General features: G+C 35.3%; 1 protein-coding gene across 16 annotated transcripts in view; it reads right to left on the bottom strand.

Annotated features, from left to right (window-relative positions):
* The window catches only part of Lrrc7 (leucine rich repeat containing 7), a 496759-nt gene that overhangs the window by 259032 nt on the left and 222393 nt on the right, over positions 1–15334 (bottom strand). For all 16 annotated transcript variants that reach the window (XR_015451809.1, XM_087212656.1, XM_087212660.1 and 13 more), the window contains one exon: positions 10935–11052. Coding sequence is in view for 15 of the 16 variants with exons in the window: in XM_087212656.1 (XP_087068782.1) it covers positions 10935–11052 (118 nt within the window). In the remaining variant the exon portion in view is untranslated. The remainder of the gene's footprint in view (positions 1–10934; positions 11053–15334) is intronic.

Genomic DNA, 15334 nt, shown 5'->3' with positions numbered 1-15334 from the left:
AGAATTTAAGAGAGAGGTCTAGACTGTAAATTAAAAAAACTGAGGAACTGGGGTATATGATGCAAATGTCAGCACCAAGGATGTCAGTAGAGATGATGAAGAGAAGAAGATGAAGCATTGGATCATGTGCTGCACTACAAGCGAGGATGGGAGGAAGAGGAGCTGTATGAGGGAGTGACCTGTAAAGATAGTAGGGTGGGATCAGAGACTGGCTCTTCAGTTTCTTGAAATTCCAAATAGTACCTATCTTAAACCCAGGAAAACAATGGAAACTCAAGCAAGTGCTTGTCAAATTGCATCTAATTATATTTTCATGCAAAACTAGAAGCAATGAACCAAAATACACACATGGAAAGAAAGCTTGCATTTTGTCCAGAGCCTCTAGATTCCAATTATCTGTTTGAAGATGAGAAGGGTAGCTATCTGGCTAGCCCTGATGGCCTATGTTTGTAATCCCAGCACTATAGAACATTGAAGCAGGAGGATTATAAGTTCAAGCACAGCCTGGGCAACTTCATGACTTAGCACAACTTTTCTCAACATATAAATAAGTAAATAAAAAGGGACGTAGATGTAGCTCAGTGTGACAGCCCTGGGTTCAATCCTTAGTACTGCAAACAAACAAACAAATGGTGAATATTTCTTTCCATATAGATATAATATAGTAGACTTCTGTATAAATAATGAACTTGGAATAATTTAGTATTCTTTCAAATTCATAAAAATTGTTTCCTGTAAATTTTTGCAGAAATCAATATACACGATAATAATATTTATGGATAGTGCATATTAAATGCTTACATTTTCTAAACTTCACAAATACATCAGCTCAAATGTTTTACTGTGTGATATAAACATCATATGGTGAAAAAACTAAAGACCCTAATGTATCTTGCATCAAATTAAGCAAGTGAAACATACATATAAGACTTAAAATTTTTCACTTCGTATTTTAAATGTGACAACCAATTTCTGTAATTGTATTTTTTAATTTTAAGAAAAAGTTGGGCAAGTTATTTGCCTATCTAATGAACTGGATTAGACTTAGGAGTGGAATAAACTGTGTCCACTGATAATATGTTGTTAAGTACTTTATTCATCCTCACAATACTTTCATAAGTTAGTTTATTATTTCATTTAACTAATGAGAAAACTGAGGTTAGGATGCTGGTAAGGATTTGAAATCAGGACAAGCTTTTTCCAAACACTGTCATGTTTTTTCTATGTGAAGTTACGTCCATCAAATCTAGGATAACATCAGGTTCTAATTCTTAGCTTCCCAAGATTGGCAATACAGCAATATTTATATTTCATTTGTCCCAACCTGATTTTTCAGGTCAAATGCAAATAACTCTAATTTTCTATAACTTGGATTTTAATGAATTTTCAATACTTCAAAGGGGTATTTTAGCAACTTCAAAGGGGCATTTTAAACTGCATTAGTTTTATAATTTTCTTGGTCATATTTCATTTAGTATCAACGTTTGGAACTTTGAGTGCAAAGTTCATGTCATAAGTCCTTTATTTCTAAATTTGATGTACTGACAAGAAACACTGAAAATCTAGTTGATAATCTTTGTTTTCTTTATATACAATTCAAGCAATAGTTATGAGCAGATGCAGATTGGTGCCTACTTAAAATAGGGTGTCAATATAAACAACTCAAACTGATGGTTTCATTATAGAGGAGGTGACAGGGGATGTCTGCATTCTTACTTTTTACAGAGGCAAACCATCATACATTAAAATTTAGTACCAGAATCTAAGATGAACTCAAGTCAACATGGAAAAGTTAAACTGCATCAATTACATTTAATTTAAATAAAAAACACAACAGGAAAGATTTTGTAATGATTATTATTGGGAATGATTAAAACAAAACAAAATGTTATTTAAAAAATTAGCTAGTGTACCAACTTGCCTTTACTAAGGATATTTGGCAAATGGGCAGCAGTCTGTTGAATAAGAAGAACTGATTGGTAATTTTAGAAGGGAACTCTACTGTGTAGTAGAAAAAACATACAATTATTAGGTTAATAAATTTAGAAGAAATTGTCCAGGCCACCAAGGCCTGAAGAAGAGAGAAAGACAAAATGAAAAGAGTAAAGCATTTTTCTTTACCTCTAACCAATCAAAGGAAGGGAGCCAGGAACTCAATAGGAATCTTAGCAAAAAGACTCAAAAATTTCCTGCAAGACTCTGCCTACTTTTGTGGCATCATAAATCAACAAACCAAATGCAGGTAAATTAATCAGTAATTAGAGACAGTCACACAACTAATCTGTCCTCTTCGGACATATGCTGGGAAATTTTTAAGAACTGGGTATGACACTGACCAATGATCAGTTCACAGAGGAATGAATCTGATTTAGTTCCACTGTATTAGTTCAAGTGATACTTTATTGTTTCTTTCCCTTTCTCTGCCTGCTTCAACAACAAACATTCTGAACCACTGCTATGTGAAATGTACTTTAATATCCATATTTGACTAATGAATTTTTCTTTCACTACAATGGACCACTTTATTGAGCATTTACTATGGCTGTTCTTTGATAGGAGCTACTGTGGATGTAGAAACAATGTAAGGTTCTTATTTTTAAGGTATTTAGCTAGAAAAGAATAAGGCATAGTCCATGGAGGACTCGCAGTGGGCCATTACCAGTTCAGTTTTGTTCTCTTACATTTTTTCCAGGATTTACTGGGATAGAAGAAAAAGGTTAATCACTTAGTTTCAGGAAAGGCTATGCTGTGACTCTAGGGAAACTGATGAGTCGAGGTGACAGAGCCCAGCGCAGCTTTCAGAAGGGTGAAGGATGAGGGCAGCTCCTCTTCTTTGGACTCAGTTCCACAGCCAGACTGTGAGCTCCATCTCCCATGGGGTGAGTACTGGGAACTCACACAAGGGATTATTTGTTGATTTCATTTCCTGATGAAGACACTGGCAAGAGTGAAAAGCCCTGGCATAAGGCTAGGAAGGCGGTAGGAGAAAAAGACCAGGCTTTTGTTGTCGTGAAGTTCTTTAATGAAGACAGAGGCAGCCCTGAGTTTCTTTTAATGCTGTAATTGTGGGCAGAAGTATATTCTGTAGGATGGGAGAGAAGCCTTAAAGTGAAAAAAGTGCTAGTGGGTTTGAAAGAGAAATTCTCTCTTTCCTCCAAACAGAGGAGATGATTTATCGTCAGTGTTTTGTGCTTATTGGAGGAAGGGGTGGAATAATTGGCAAGTCAATAAAACACATAATAATGCCTTCAACTCTGATTGCTTTCATTATAACTAACAATAGTGATTTTGCCCACTATGGTGCTGTTCAAATCCGTTCATGTATAGAAATAAGTTTTAGAGGATGAGGAAAAAAAAGTCACTTAATTGCTGCAGAATTAGGAAGAGCTTTTGAATTAATTCATTTCCATTAAATCCTTAAATTATAGTGTCATAGTCTCTGAAGCTATGACAAATCAACAATCAAACTTGAAATGGAATCACTGCCTAATTAAACCCACCGTTCATTATCTTGCTTTACCATATGAGACAATTCACTCCATGCTGGCGATGTATCAGCACTACAAACAGGCCTAGACTTTTGATTCAGAGATCACAGTATCACGAAATGCCTTCATGTGTGATGCACATAGGATTTTAATTTTACTACTGAATTAAGATGTGAGGAATAATAAATACTTAAGAAAGGAATGAGAAAATAAAGAGAGGAAGGGTTATTTATATGCAGAATGAATATTTACTTCTCTCTAGTCAGACAGATAATCAAGGTTCAGTAAAATGGACTGAAATTTCATTTAAAAGCTTAAAGTTCATGCACTTATTTTAACACTGAACATAAGAAGTTGAAGCCTCCCTCATTTTGCAGTTCATTGCTTTCCAGTTAATTTAGTGTTTTGAATAATCTAAGTAGGTAAATGTTCTAAATATTTGGTTCTTTTTAAATTTAAATTTGTTTTTAACTTAAAGATAACATAAAAATTGCACATATTTATAGGGTACCATGTGGCATTTAGGTGCATATATACATTGTGCAATGTTTAAATCAGGTTAAACATATCTGTCTTCTCAATCATTTATTACTTCTCTATGGTGAAATTATTCCAACTCCATTCTTCTATCTTTTGAAATATACAGTACTTTGTCATCTACAGTCATGCAATAGCATACCAGAAAGTCTTACTCCTAACTATAACTTGGTACTCACAGATTAGCCTCTCTCCAACTTTTCAACATTTCAAGCATATAAAAATTACTAACATGGTATTGGTCCTAGAGAAGATTATAGTACAATGGAGAGTAAACCATCCTAGTAAACCCCTAGTCTGGGCACAATAATCAGAGAATATGTATTTCTATTATAAGCAAAAAGGAACAGTTAAAAAATTGACCACTTATTGGTCACAAGGTGAAAAGCAATGAGTAACAAGAAATTATCATTTGGACCACGTAGTTGGCAATGTATTTCAATAAAAAATGATGACTAAAAATGCCCCAAATGTATTAGAATATGAGAACTACTAGAAAACATGAAGATAGTGAAAGAAAGGGGATAATAAAATAGCTGCATTTGGAAATAGAAAAGTAGAAATTAATACATTGGAAAATAAAACAAACAGAACAAAAAAGAGACCAACAAGTTAAAAGAATATTAATGTCAAAATTTAAAAAAACTGAAAAAAGTTCTGGAAAGACCCATGTAAAGAATAAAAGATAGGTGGAAAAAATTAAACAACGTTAGGACTGCAAATGAGGAAAAATATGTTGGAGATTTATAAAAATTAGAAGACTATGGGTAATAAAAATAAAACTGAAAATTTAGATGATGAAATAGAATATTTCCTAATAGATTGTAACTTATGAAAAAGTGACTCAAGAATACATAAAGGTACAGGAGTAGAAAGAAAGAATGTAACAAAGAAAGAAAAAGAAAGAACAAGAAAATTGTCATGATACATACAAAATTTTTTAAAAAACTACTGGTTTTATACTAGAACTTATATTCATTATTGTGGTTAAATTTAAGATAAAGACACCAAAATTAGTAATGTTTCTAGATAGCATCTACCAAAAATTTAAAAAGTACTTTAAAGAAAGGATTCAATTTATAAGCTATAGACTTAAAGTACTTTAGCAAAATATGGGCAACATTTTTATGAAGAAATATCACAAAATTTTATTGAAAGATACAATATGAGACCTAAATAAAGAGAAGTAGCAGATTCATGGATTCCAAGATTTACCATCATAAGATGCCATCTCTTCCCAAATGAATCTTTAAAATTCTACTTGATTGTTTGTACCACAAAAAGTTCAGGCTAAAATTTCTATGGAAAAACCAAGAACCAAGAATGCTAAAACACATTTGAAAATGGAAAAAATACCAAGAGGACTTGTGTTTTCAGATATTAAACTTAATATTAAGTTATAGTGTTTAGTATAATGTGGAAATGATACAGGAATAGACAAGCTATGTAGCAGAAAACAGAGTGTGAGAAAGAGTTTTTAAATGAAGCAGAACTATAAATCACTGGGTAAACAAGGAATGATGCAAACCCTGCTAGAATAATTTAGCTTCTATTCATACAGAAAAGGGTACATTTCAATCATATATAACAAAAAATGAAGCTGCACAGAAATTAAAATGCATATGTGAAAAAAAGAACCAATAGTTTTGGAAGAAAATAGAAAAAGTATCCAGTGATACTAAAGTAGGGAAGAATTTCTTCAGAAGGTTGTAAAAAAAACAGTATAAAGAACAATAAATTTTAGTACGTTAAACTTGGCAACTTGTGACAAATGGCATTTCAAACAAAGTGAAAAGACGTGCCACAAATTGGGAGACTATTTGTAGTCCATACGACCAATGAAGACAGTGTTGAGTATAAAAATCTTTCAAATCACTAAGAGCCTCAATGGCAAACAATTCAAAGTAGATACAGACCGAAAAAGACAATTTTTAGAGAAAGATGCTCTACATTGTCCAATAAAAAATTTACTAAAGGTCAACCTAGTGTTTAGAAAAATATAAAGGATCAAGTTAACCTGACATATCCACAGAATGGGCTATCACTTAGTCTATCTAATGACTGCGGGTGAGGATATGGAACGATGTGAATCGGTACTTCTGCTGGTACAATTAAATCTACACTGGTAATCAAGGACAAATTTCAGAAAGACAATGTGGAATGCAAAACTTACAGAATAATTTATGTAATGTCTTAGTACTTCACTGTAATTTTAAACACAGAGAGAGAACTTTAAACTCAGAGAGAGAGAGGGAGGGAGAGAGAGACACACAGTAAGGGGTGAGTATAAGCACTTAGAAATTTCTGTAATGTCTTATTTATTTTAAAAAGTGTGTCATGTATAATAAATGTTAACACTTTTATCTCCAGGATAAAACACACTGGTATCTCTATTATTTTCTTCATGCTTAAAATAGTAATACTTTAAACATTAAAAACACACATATTTTAATATAAATATGTAGTAAGTGCTTTCAATGTAATAATGAGCATTGGAATGAATATGCAAGGCACACCAGACCAGAAGTTGGACCATGGACTTAATGTGGGTGTGCAGAGGTTTCATGAGAACAAAGACACTTGAACCTAATGTGAGGTGTGAAAGGAGACTTACGCAGCAGAAATAATACAAGTAGAGTAGAATAAAACTGATCATGAAACAGTATTACATAGTTGAGGAAGCTTTTCAGTATCTCAACCCTAAATTTAAAAAAGATCAGTCATTCTTAGCAGGATTGGTGTTGGAGTTGAAATGTTGGTAGTGGTCAGTTGTGGAGACCTCGAGTGATGTGTTAGGGAGCCAACATTATTCCAGACCAACTGAAGCATCTTAATGTGGAAAATCACGCAGCCATATCAGAGATTTGAAAGAGCATGGAAGCTGTCTTGTGGAGGATGGGTTTGTTGATGGCTGTGGTAATAATGGAGACAAGCAGACCAATGAGAATGCTGTTTAGGGAGCAGAGGAAAGACAAAGGGACTACAATTATGACTATAACCATGGACATGGTATGAAGAAACAGACTTGTGATATGTTTAGGTGGTAAATATGGCAAGAAGTGGTGACTGAATGGACGAGGGGTTGGAAGAGAAAAGGATTTTTACATTCAATGGCTATGCAAATCATAGCAGTATTAACAGAGAACTGGAAAACGGAGGGGAAGTGGGTTGGGTGAGTGATGAGTTCGGATGTTAATATATTATGTTTGGGCTGTTTGTGGGCACACTGCAGCTGTGCCTAACATGCACAGTAGTTGGTTATGTGAGTCTGGAGCTAAAGAAAGGGGCCAAACTTGACATGAAGTGCACATTATCTCAAAGAACAAAGATGCCAAGTAAACTACTATATGGCAGATTAGATGTGGTTTTAGTGGTTACTCATTACTTACTGCAGTGCTGTTTCTATCTTTTCCAGCATTCATGTCAAGTATTTAGATGGTTTCCAGTGTGACAGATGAGCACCCTATCTTCTGTATTAATAAAAATACCATTATATTTTTTAAAAAGAATGCTTCTATGTAATGTTGTGTACCTGCCAAACAGTTATTGGACATCTACCATGTATCCTGACCATTGTGCAAGTAGCTCTGCAGACAGAAAAGATTAAGATAGCACCTGATTTCAGTAGGCTCACAGTCTAGTAACACACACAGAAACCAAAAGTGCGATAAGTTCAAAACCACAAACAAAGTAAACAGATATCACAAAGAAAGGAAAAAAATTATTCTCTTTGCGTAGGTGTAAGAAAGTTTCTCAGAATAAATACCTCCTTTTCATAAATAATTGATTAATTATTCTTTCCATTTGATTCATAAAGGAAGTATCTTTTCTAAAGGTGCAGAAGTGTCTAGGTGATGGAGTGCAGTAGTGGGGAAGAAGGCAAATCCTGGGGGAAGAAGGAATTGGCCTGATACCTCTGGGAATGTCCACTTGGCAAAGCGCATGGCCAACCTGAGAAGTGGTTAAAGCTTTAGATGAAAGGTTACACTAATAACGTTCTTAAAGTTTTAATATAAAATAGTATTGAAAATTATATAGAGGAAGTGGTGAATGGATGACAAAGTGGAAGAACTGGACTTGAAAAATAAAGATGGGAGGTTATCTGCAAAACCAAGTCAGACTTAACCTCAGCCTTTACGTGAAACTAGTTTATTAAGGGATCATCCTGCTAATTCAAGCGCACTTTAGTCCATGTTTACTTAACTTGCCTAGAAGTGACATGAGTCTCTATCTCAAGATAAACATTCCATGTTCTCTCATTAAATACCCCTACTGCTTGGATTCTCTGGTCTTGCCTCTTTTCCACCAGGACTGTTCCAACCTTGTCACCTGGGCTGCTGATGCTGCTTCTGTTTCCTGTAACCTGTCCTTTCTTCACTTGGCAGATCCCCAAAGATGCGTCATTCTTGTTCAGTAACTGCCCACATCTCTGTCTCATCTGTTCCAGGTCTACCTTTCTGAAAGGGCCGATGTGATGAGATCTTTGCTAGGTGTGCAATGGCTAATGTGCTAGGCTAGCAATGGCTAATTTAGCGAAGGCTGGTATATCAGCCATTGGTGTTGAACTAGCATGGCAGTGTTTCACCATCTCCTGCCATCTCTTTGAAAATGAAAAATAAGAAAAGCTTAAAACCACTGAATAATAATTTCACAGGTTTACCTCTGAGATGCAGCGCAACATGTTTCACATTCTGGAAACAAAGATTTCTTGACATAAAGGGCCACCAGGGATTATTACATGAGCTCCAAAACATCATAATTCTCAGGAGTTATGTGTTTTTGTTTAGTGAAACATTGTTTTCTGATCCTCTTTTTTAAAAAACACAATTTTTTATCTACTTGGACTTTCTAGCTAAACCCACCTGAAGGTCAAGGGATGTGGTATTTGGTCATATGTTATTTCTTAGAAATTGTAATTTCAAAGTAGAATTTGATGTATGCATGTATATAAATATATAAAGAGCAGTGATTATGTGTAAGTGCACAAATACAAATCCATAGAAAAATGTAGCCTGAAAATCTATTATTAAAGAATAATGGTAGACCCAAGGTCATCTTTAAGTGGATTTAAGTCTAATTGCTATTCTCATTGATATCTGCATATGGTTCTTCTAAGATTATCTTGAAAATATTGAGCAGAAAGGTAAGCAGTTCTAGACAGATGCTTCTGTTCCTTGTTTACGATCTTATCCTCTTCAAACAAATGCTCTCCTTTACACAGATGCTATTGTGTTTCAAGGAAATCTGCAGACAATATCTTACACTTGAACTCTTCTAATAATATAGCAGGCTTAATTAACATTCCCATTCTCTAAGGACTTAGGACTGTAATTTGTGCCATGTAATTAAGCACTTCGTTGGGTAGTATTTTATGATATCACTGATTATGTGTGGGTGTCAGTCTTATCTCCCAGAGCCACTGCAAACTTTTTGGTGACAACCAGCCATTCATTTGGTGAATATTCACTGATGTCCTACAAAGTTCCTCACTCTTCTGAGGCAATGGAAATAGAATAGTAAAGCAACAGTAACAAAACCTTTGGAACATCACTGAATTTTAACTCTAGTGAAGTCAGTACAGATAACGAATAATTTCAACATATGGTGTGTCAGTTTCTCATGTGAAAATAAAAACACAGCCTTGATGCCCTTTTGGTCAATAACAGCAGTGCCTTGCTTTCCAGTAGGAAGCCCTGGAGGGTGGATCTGGGTCAGTCCCCAAGGCAGACCTCTGTGCGGGAAACTTCCGGCAGAATGAAGAGACAAGGGCACAGGGCTATGTCACGACACTCCGTAAGGCAGCAGATTCCTTAGGGATGCCGTATTTACTCCTGACCAAGGATGATCTTTAACAAAACGGAGCTTTACCTAGAATATCAAGCCAATGTGACCTAGCTTCTCATGTGCACAGAGCTTGGTTATCACTTTTTGGGGAATCTTCCCTAACCATATAGAATATGTTGCATCTTTCGTGTATACATGCCCTTCACACTGAATGTATCTTTACACACAACTGGGTAGTTATCTGTAATTATTTTTCAGTGTCTGAATCACTCATCAGAATACAAGAGGGCCTTGTTTAGGTCATGCCTGTCCTCCTGCCATGGAGCATACTGACTGAGATAACCATAGCCACACCTGTCCACAAAGTTTCACTCATTGACCTGACATAATCCTTTTTGACCGATCTTTGCTTTATTTGAATCAAATGCAGACCTGAGGTCATGTGGAAAGCAAGAAGGACCCAAGGAAATAATGAGGATGCAGGAGACTTCCCTCCCACAAACACAGAAGGAAATCCCTTCAACGTGAACCTCACTGTCATCATCAACAAAATCATGTATAAATTTGGCCCTAAAATTCAATAAATGCTATAAGCCCTGATCATTTACCAGACTCTGCTTGACATGTCTGGGATAAACCCCCTTGTCACATGATGAAGTTTACATTCTGGGTCAAGAGAAGATATATAATAATCCTAATAAATAAACTTCTCATTATTATGAGGAGATTTGTGCTGGGGGGTGGGGAATGGAGTCCAGTAAGAGAAATTGAGAGTATAATTTCAGGTAAGGTGAACAGGTAGGTTTTGTCACACAGGTAACATTTGAGATATGTTGGAAATATTTTAAGAATGAGAATAATGGGCCATGTAAAGACAGGAGATATACTAGACAGGGTAAATCATATATCTGAATGCAGAGGAACATAAAGCTGAGTCAGGTGTATTTACAGGAAGAGAGACAGGTTCCTTGTCTTTCAGTCCTAATTTAACTTTTTGACAAAATTAATTTACAGTTTGAACAAAATCAAAGAAAAGTTATTTTAAATCACTTCCCAAGCAAAAACCATTAGAATATACTTTGAATAAAAAAATCAAGACATTTAGAGATAAGATGAGAATCTTACCATTTTTGCTGATGTCGAGTTCTTTAAGATTAACTAAACTAGCAATGGAGGTTGGCAGGCTTGAAAGGTCATTATCAGGAATACTTAATTTTCGTAGAGCTTGACAGTTGAACAATTGCTGGAATAGAAAATAGATCACAATTTGGTTAAATCCATTCATAAGTCAACTTAAATTCAGTCACAAAATTCAAGTTACCCTTTTGATAAATGTAATGGTGAAAGAGCCAGCTATAAAGGACTCACTTTCCTATTCTTAGTTGTTTTCCTTGTAGTTTTTACATTCCATCCTCATGTGAGGTCATCATTATTTTTTGCTACCAAGATGCAAAACCTAAAATAGTCTACTTTCCCATTACTGTGTACCCTTTACATTCAATTTGCAACTGAATGCTACTGATTTCTTTTTCCTAGAAATAACTTCTAGAGTTGTCTCTGCATATACTCAGGATTACCTCAATTCCCTTCTTCTGCAATCATTTAGACTCCACAAAGTATTACTTCTATTTCATCATGTTAAACAGCATTGCCATATATCAGAACACTTAAGCTTCCATTTCCTTTCAGTTCCCCTGCACTGCATCATAAATATCTAGTAAATGAGGCATTTAATGTCTGATATTTGGTGAAAAATATCACTAGTGTTTGCTTCATTCTTTTCATTAGTCCAAAATAGTAGATGCAGAAGAGCCAAGTGCTAAAACAATGCTTCTCAAATCCAACATGGTCATAACCACTGGTGGATGGAAAAGCTTTTATAAAACATAGGTCTTTGAGCTATACTCACATAGGTCCTCATATGGCAGCTCTTGAAAAGGGGTAAAAACTGCCTGCAATTTTAGAAAGTACATTGGCGATCTGCATATTTTGATGTAGGTGTTTGTAGTACCATACTTTGAAAAACAATAAATTTAATTTTTTTAGCCCTGTCCAACTCAGCTATCACAAGATTTGAACAGCTGGGATTGAAGTTTTGATTCATTTCTGGAAGAATTATCTTAATGAGATCTTTTCTCTTTGACACTTCTAATTCTATTTTGCTGAATTTCACAGATGAAGTCTGATATCCTCGACTATGCAATTGGCCCTGGGTATATTTAACTACCACTTGTTCTTACATGTAATTCATTATTTATAGGGGAAAACAATGTAACACATGGTTATTTCTTAACTCATTAGGTTTTTAAAAATAGATTGTGCTACTTGTTACATAAAGCGAAACATGAATTTTCGTACTTTGAGTTAGCATTTTTGGCTCTTTATAAAGATTATCTGCAACATTTCATGTAATGTTAGAATTAAATTTGAACATCCTATACAGAAATGTTTCTTCTTTTTATAAAATCTCCAAAAGAACTTTAATGGATACTTTGATATTTTCCATTAACTTCTAATTATCTCTCTAAAGGAATAGGAAAACAGATGTCTATATGCATAGTAAAAGTTAATTTAAATTTGTTTCCAGTTTCCATCATTCTGTTAAGACTATTACATTTACATTTATATGCAATGTGGTTAGTTATAGATTCATAGATTTAAAAATTCAACTATTTCATCACTGATTTGGGTACAATTTCCTAACTGATTAAAGCAATGTTCAGGTTAATAATTTTCAAAACAGCTTGCTTTTGAAAATTGTTTCTCATCGCAACTCTATTCTCAAATGCTGTCCAGAATTAATAGAGGTTCTAGTATTCTCGTTCAACATTAAATTAAGCCACATGAAAGATGAAGGATAGATGGAGAAACTCCTAGACATGCTATCATAGAAGTCAGGCCTCTCTGGTAAAGAAGCTACAAGCAAGATCTTTGGAATCAGATTGTGTAGGCTCAGTCATGGCTCATCTGTTTACTAGCGATGCAATCCGGTGCAAGTCACCCATCATCTCTGAACCCATCTGTTTTCGTGCCTGGAAACTGGGAACAGTAAATTACTTAACTCGAAGAGGTAAGAGGATAAACTAAGTTAATATCTTTTCTTTTCTCTAAGTCCCATATTTGTCTCATTTTTACATCTTTGATATTTTTGAGTCTCTCTTACAATCAAGACTAAATTATTATTTTTCTAATGAGTGCCCTTTTCCTTCTTAATAGTACCGTAATTATGGTGTGGACGTAAATCTGAGGAAACTGTGTACTTGTGAAAAGTGAAGCTGTTTGGCACATAATAAAGCTTAATAACTGCTGGAGACTCCTGCATAAGTCTCTAGTCCCCAACGAACCAGTGTGCCAGGCAAGGTTGAAGAAAAACTTAAGACAGAGTTCAAGGGAAAGTGTGAGCTGAGATGGCCCATGCTCCTTTGGCAAAAGGCCCTGGCCCGTCTCCTCCACTGAATTTTATTATTCATCAGTCAGGGGAAAGGTGCATGTATAGATGTGCAGTACGTGAAATTACCTTGGAAAGGTAGTTTAAAGCAAGGCTTTAAAAGAGGAGTCAAAGCATTTTCAAATTAGAAGCAAGATGGGCAAAATCTATGGCTGCAATTAGAGCATTGTCCTTCAAGGTATGGAGGCACTAACTGTGGGAATGGAGTCTGGGTGCATCACTCCGACCTCAGCTGCGGATGTTACCTCGTATCAGCCCCACAGCTTCATAGCCCATCACTCTGGCCTCAGCTGTGGCCGTTAGCTGGGAGGTCATGTTGACCTGGGAGCTACCGCAGTGCTCATGAGATGCTTCTGTGAGTCACGTAGCTTCAGACAGACTCGCTTCTTAAAGGAAGCCAACTGAGGGATTTAACTCTTTGCAGCCTGCACTGCTTACAGCATGTTTTGGGCATAATCAATATTGCGGGCTCTGGCAAATAACTATTAGCAATGAAGAGTAGTTAGATCCACAGACACAGAGGCAAATCTATATGAAAATTTGTCTCTTACTTTTCTAGATAAAGAAGCCTGTGAAGATCAGGGCCATGCCTTACTGATCCTGGTATCAACCTTTTTCTCCATTCTATTTACCACAGTGACTGGTGTTTTCCTGTACAGTACATGTTGAAAAATATTTTCCAAAGTATACTTAGATAATCAAAGCAAAAGACCCTGCTGAGGCAGGGAGTCCACTTGCATGGGAAAATTCAGAGAGGTAAACAATCTCAGGGGAGTCTAACTTTCATATACAAAGCATCTTGATATGGGTGAGCTTCTTGATATGAGTCATGATGTCCACAAATTGGCAAAGAAATTAAGGTGGCACTTTAATGGCTCTTTGAAGATTCCACTTTGAGTGAAAATGAAGTGAAAAATGATTATGAAATAGCTTTAATTCTTCAATAAATTAGAATACAACAAACATAATAGTTAATTAGAGTAAAAGTGCGAATGGTTATGGTTATCCCATTTTTCATTTGCTAATAACATTTCACATTTCAAAAGCAATAAAATTGTTTTGAGTCTTAAAATATTTGTGTGCTAAAGTTCTTTCTCTTTGGCTAAAGGCACCAATTCACCTCTGAAGAAACTGATTTAAGAAGAGTAAATTTAAATGACCAACTGTGAACTAGACATTGAGAACCCAAGCACAAACAGATGTTTTTGGAGAGATCTGATATAAAAGAGAAAGGCCCAAAAATTGAAGATAAAAATATTTGGGACTTAAGATGCATATTTTGAAAGTTATTTCATTTACTCATGGGAAACTATTTATTGATACCTGCTACAAGCTAGACACCAGAATAAATGCAGGGGACGCAAAGTAAGACGTTGCAATAGAGTCTAGGTTACTTGTACTTTAATGCTCAAACATAAATTGAAATACACTGTGAAAAACTATGTTGGGGTAAACATCAGGTGTGATGGAAACACGCAGGGAGGACTTCTGACCACACTGTGTTAAGGGTGTTTGGGCTGACTTATGGAAGTGTCTCAGAAGAAGTCATGAAAAAAGAGATCCTTCAGGTGAGTCAGCCCAAGGCAGCAGATAAAGGGATCATGTTACACTATTCTTAGAGCTCCTAAAGATAGTAACAATTCAAAGAATATGGAAGTCAATCCAGTTTCAAATACTCACTTCACAGCAGGAGGAGACTGGATCTTGGAGTGAATGCTCTGTGTCTACAACAGCTGTATGCATTTTAAATATATTTATTGAATATCTATTATATGTTGGTCTTGTGCCCGAGTGCTAGGTAGGTAAATTTCTTTTAAAGATATGAACTTTAAATTTAGGCCTTTATCTTACCAAGCCAGTTCCAGTGAACATGGGATCGTTAAAAAGAATCACTAAATATATAATGAAATATTTGAACTTAGCGACAGGCTACATCAAAGCAAAGAATTAGACTTGCAAACAATGCAGGTATTAGAGATATAAAATGCAAAAGGAGAAATTATTGCATTTTATATATTTAAAGAACTGCAGGATGTGAAAAGGATGATGACGTGAGAGATTATCAGAACTAAGTAGA

The sequence above is a fragment of the Heterocephalus glaber genome, unplaced genomic scaffold (assembly GCF_053883595.1).
Source record: "Heterocephalus glaber isolate CG9 unplaced genomic scaffold, H.glaber_assembly_v1.0 deba00001442, whole genome shotgun sequence".
NCBI lineage: Eukaryota > Metazoa > Chordata > Mammalia > Rodentia > Bathyergidae > Heterocephalus > Heterocephalus glaber.
The sequence above is the reverse complement of the archived record's forward strand: the minus strand, read 5'-3'. Positions and strand labels throughout refer to the sequence as shown.